The sequence below is a fragment of the Eufriesea mexicana genome, unplaced genomic scaffold (assembly GCF_001483705.2).
Source record: "Eufriesea mexicana isolate 0111107269 unplaced genomic scaffold, ASM148370v2 scaffold17534, whole genome shotgun sequence".
In the NCBI taxonomy this organism is placed as follows: Eukaryota; Metazoa; Arthropoda; class Insecta; order Hymenoptera; family Apidae; genus Eufriesea; species Eufriesea mexicana.
The window spans coordinates 4,270-9,379 of NW_016924912.1; the positions used below are offsets into that span (position 1 = coordinate 4,270).

The window sequence follows — 5,110 nt, forward strand, 5'->3', positions numbered from 1 at the left end:
ATTTTTCATTTTTCTGAAAGTAAAGAACGGGAGGAAAGAAACCGAGAAGAAAAGAGTTATAACGATTAAGCCGTGAATTTCACGTTTCGTAGCGCGATCGCGATAAGATTCCTGGCCGTTGCCCACTATGCGTGTAACTAAATTTCGCGACGCATCGTTTAACTTTATTCGATTCCACGAGGAAAAGTGAAACGGTGCTCGTATATAGGTCGATGCGCGAACACGAGTAACGCGCTGTTCACATGTTCGACCAGGTAACGCGTGACTGGTGTCCCACGGGAAAACGCTATCTCTGTTTACGTACGTAACGACCAAGCAACCATGCACGACGTGTCTCTTGCTATGAAACCAGATTATTTACGGTAGATACAGCCGGGAAGGAGGTAACGGGAGGGAACAGAGGTCACAAAGAAAACAACATACGCGGGAAAAAAGGCGTAGGTGAGCGTTAAAAAGGAGGAAAGGAAGGCAGGAAGGATGCCAGGATGGATGGTACGGGTGAGAGGAAATGGGCGGTATCGATTAATCAGAGAAATACAATCGATACTGCAATCTCGATCTTTTCTCCGTTCCGCGAAACTTTTGTCAGGATCGACAAAAGAATTGATCACCGCTTCGTTTATTCCTGGCTCGTTCTCAACCACCAATTCCCTTACGCGTGTGGAAAACGGGAAATGCGCGCGCAACGGAAAAAGGGAAGGCATATTTTAAATACCGTATGGTGCACGATACGCTGTCACTTTCTTTTTATTTTCTTGCAACCTTGGTATTTCCGTTAGAGAAAAATGATAGACGGCGATGGAGACACGGGAAAATTGGTAATGCGCTAATTCACTCGAACGAATGTTTCTCTTTCAAAGGTGGCTTGGCATGGAGCAAAGGGACGTAATTTTAACAGCAGTTTTCGGAACGATCGGAGCTCTGGTGATACTGGTGGTTTTCGGTGTGGCTGCCTGGCTTTACCTTCGAGCGATGAAGTCCAAGCAACGGGACAACGATCTCGAACAGCAAAACGAACATGGGGAAAATTTTAGCGATAATCGACATGGACGATCGACGAAGAAAAACGGTCTTTTAAGTCTCAAGACTCCTTTAATTAGTACGAAATCTTTTGGGTAAGCGCTAACGTCGATTTCATTTTATGTCCTACTTCTTCTATCGAGCACGACCATTCATTTCTTGAACTTTTCCTTGGATTTTTTCTTGGAGAAAAAGGCAAACATCTCGATGCGAAATTTTAGACTTTAAGCGAAAGCAACGAAGATGTTAGGAGTATTGTGGACGACAGAGCGCGCGCGACAGAGAAAGAGAGGGAGGAAGAAGGTGATCCGTTGATAAAACAGATTTATCGCCTGTTGTTTATTACCGACCGAGGAAAGTAGTTTGACCAATGAACCGTCGAATATAGTCGATCTTACCGACAATTGAAAATTTCGTGCTCCCTCGAGTCGTTTGGCTACACGGATTCGACTAACCGAACGATCGATGGATTTTTCTCGGCCTATCGCAATAATATACCGACGTGTACATTTCTGCACTCGATTCTCCGTCCTAGTAAAAATAAGAAACTTGGAAAAAAGGTAGGAAATGACAGCGAGACAAAGGAACAACTAAGTTATAGGTAATGTTGCGCGCGTAGTTTTTCTTCGATCTCATTCGAGCTCGTCTCTTCGAATCGGCGTATCTACGAAAAAAGATACTCGATGATCATTCGTGGTATCCAAGGTGGTATTTTCGAGGCGTAAATGTCATTTTTCTAAATAAATTTGATATACCAATTGGAATCGTATGCTGGCCGGTATCGCTCGTTCGTTTGAATCGTAGAAAAAGCAAAAGACAAGAAACGAAAAACGGCAAAGAAAAATAGAAAATACGAAATATACAAAATGAAGCATCGTGAACGAACGTGGAGCGAATTTCAAAGGATAATCGTTCGCCTCGATCAGTCGCTGGAGTCGCGTATTCGTTTGCTATTATCGCTAAGAACAATGATCGAGTACTCGAAACTCGTGAACTTGATCGATCGAGAAAGTCGGAAAAAATCGCCAACGACGAGAAACTGAAGAGGTAGTGCGCTATAAATTCCGTAATTCCCGACAAGGTGCCAATTGGAAACCTGCCAAGTAGTCTGGTGTTTCGCAGCACTTAAATCGGCGAAATGCAACAGATATGCCACTTGTTACGTTACATACTACATAACTACTGTCTTGCGTTAGAACTTGTATAGCAGTTACGATCCGTTATGATTTTTATTCCCTTGGACGAGTCTTCACGATCTCTTGATCCTCGTTAGAAACTTTCATCGAGTAGAGAACTTTGCCCGTTACTTATTGCCGCTTTTCTTCATATGAAACGAACAAAGAAGAATGTAAAGTTCACCTTGGCCCAGTATCGCTGGTGATTAAACGCGTTTGACGGACACACTTCGAAACAACGTATAATTAATTTACAGCTCGACATGGCAGCGTTGTAACGCAACGATAGGAAACTACTCTCCCAGGGCAACTACCCTAAATAAACGACTCATCTATGTAGTGTTGAGCACGCTATCCCTAGAATTCGAATATCTTTACCCGTTTTGAAAATAGCGCGTTGATATTCGTACATAAGTCGACTGCGTGATCGTAAAGAAATTCTAATTATCTGATTACTAATTTTATCTGAATCGGGAGAAAAATGAGAAAATGAGAAAATGAGAAAATGAAAGGAGATCGAAACGAGTAATGGTAACGGTTGATTGCGGTTTATCGATATAACGCGAATAACGTGACGGAACGGATGTCGTGTTTAGGAAGAGGAGCCAAGAGGGTGAAAGATGAAAGATGAGAGCGGAAAATAAAGTGAAAGCTGGGCAAGGATCGGGGGTGAAAGAGGTAGAAACGAATGTCAAAATGTGACGCGGCGAAATGACAAGGCGAGACGAGTAGAAAGAGTGGATGAAAGAAGAATAACGAACAAGCTCGAAATGGCGAAGGAGGGAAAGAAGCGCGGACGACAGTGACGATTTGGTCGGGGTATGGAGAAGCTAGCGGTATAACAAAGGCACACGTCGGCCGATGTAGGATCGGTTGTCGGTAAAGGGTGGTAGTAGGTAGGAGAAGCGGAACGGTAGGCGAAAGGGTAGGCGAAACGGTAGGCCAGTAGGATAGCGAGGAAGGATAGCGAGGTAGGAGCAGAGTCAAGAGATACGCCGAGGAAGGAAGCAGTGCGAGGGAGAGAATGGAAAGCGGAGAGTTTGGGAGAGTATAGTTGATCCTGGCAAGGGTGGGAGGAGAAGTTAAGGTCCAGGAATAGTCTAGTCGAAAGGTGGGGTGCGGGGAAAGATCGGCGTGGAACACGGGGTGGTAGAAACGGTTGGAACGAGGGCAGTGGTAGGAGAAGGAGGTGCCACGGAGAGGAGTGAAGCGGGACGAGGAGGAGAGAAAGGAAGGACAAAGTGGGGGTTGGTCATAGGGGTAACGGTAGGATTCTGGGGGTTGAAAGCAGCTGAGAGCAGTGTACGAGTAGGTCATACCACAGAGGAGAGAGGTAGTTCGCGTTTAGCAAACGGCTCGTACGTTCAGTTGGACGAAACGTATAATAGTCGTTCGACCAGTTCTTTACATTTTTCATTCGTATCTTCCTCCAAGAATATCTCGTCACTGATATCGATTGTTAATTTTTCCTTGCTGGTGTTACCGTCGTTGTTGTTGTCGTCGTCGTCGTCGTTGACATCGCCGTCGTCGTTGTCCTCGTCATCGTCCTCGTCGCCGTCGTCGTCGTCGTCGTCGTCGTCGTCGTCGTCGTCGTCGTCGTCGTCGTTGTTGTCGTTGTCGTCCTCGTCCTCGTTATCGTTGTCGTTGTCGTTGTCGTTGTCGTCGTCGTCGTCCTTCGTTTCGTCCTCATCAACGTCCTCGTCCTTGTTTTCGTCGTCCTTGTCCTTGTTCTCCTGGAGGACATAGTCTAGGATCAAGAGAAATGGATGCTCATTTGGAAGAGCAATGGCTGGACATTTTTATCGTATCACGAAGAAATGACATTGACCCAATCGACTGAAAGTACGAGTCATGGTGCGTTAATCGTCATTGGTTTCTGAAACGATCCGAGATACTCGGAACAGTTTAAATCGCCGTTTCGAAAAATCCGCTTCTTTTCCTCGGAGTAAGTAAGTAGTCACGAGTCGGTTAACTCTTTCGATTATCTTCTTCTCTTCGTTGTTGACCAACATCGCAAATAATCTTTTCTTCTTTTCGTTCTTGTCCATTTTCTTCCCTTTTCTATATCCTCCTGTTGAATTGGCAAAGAAGGAGAAGAGCATATATCACGATTTTCGTTAAATCGATCATCGACCGAACTGGTTGAACTTGCTTGGACCCTTGGATCGGATCGTACCAAGACCGAAAAACGGTTGTCGGATCACGAACTGTATCGAGGAACAGGAAATCGAACGAGCAGCGAGGTTTAATCGGTGATGTTGCAGACCTTTCGCGTTAACCAGTGGAATACGAACAATTAATTTTATATGCAAAGGTATCTTGGCCACGGAAGATAGGACAAAGAACGTTACTAAAGAAGAGGAAAGCAACATAGAGAAGAAGAAACGAAAAAAAGAAGGGAAATGTAAAAGAAAGGAAAAAAGTGAAGAAGAATCAAAGGGAAGGAAAAAGAAGAAGCAGAAAAACGAGTGAAGTGGGAAATTAAGAAGAGGAAAGCGGAGAAAGTTATAAAAGTTACGAGTGTCGAAGGAGAAGTCGCTACTTTCGTTTCTTCTTACGAGACACCGAGTCGTACTTGTTACCACTTTACAACGCGTCGCAAAGTCGTCGAATCGCGTCAAGTTAATCGTTGATCCTTGATCGTTGTTGTACTTTTATCAATCTCGTCGTTGCGATCGTTTGTTAATCTGAAATCGGTTCGATATTATCTTTTTAACGGATCGATTTTTCATATTTAAGGATATTTATAAGCATAACGATATTCCGATAGATCTTTAAAGACACATCATCCCAGGACGGGGATAGTTTCGAGACATAGTTTCGAGACGTACCGTGGGTCATTCGCTCGTTCCAAGGCCACGTTGCGCGTTTCCATTACACGTATATTACCGTTTCTTCCCGAATTTCTTCCCTAC

At 44.4% G+C, this 5,110-nt stretch overlaps 1 protein-coding gene across 1 annotated transcript in view; it reads left to right on the plus strand.

Annotated features, from left to right (window-relative positions):
• The first annotated feature begins 870 nt into the window (after positions 1-870).
• The window catches only part of Syt7 (Synaptotagmin 7), a 15,402-nt gene continuing 11,162 nt past the window's right edge, over positions 871-5,110 (plus strand). The window contains exon 1 of the mRNA XM_017909374.1: positions 871-1,115. Coding sequence (XP_017764863.1) covers positions 871-1,115 — 245 coding nt within the window. The remainder of the gene's footprint in view (positions 1,116-5,110) is intronic.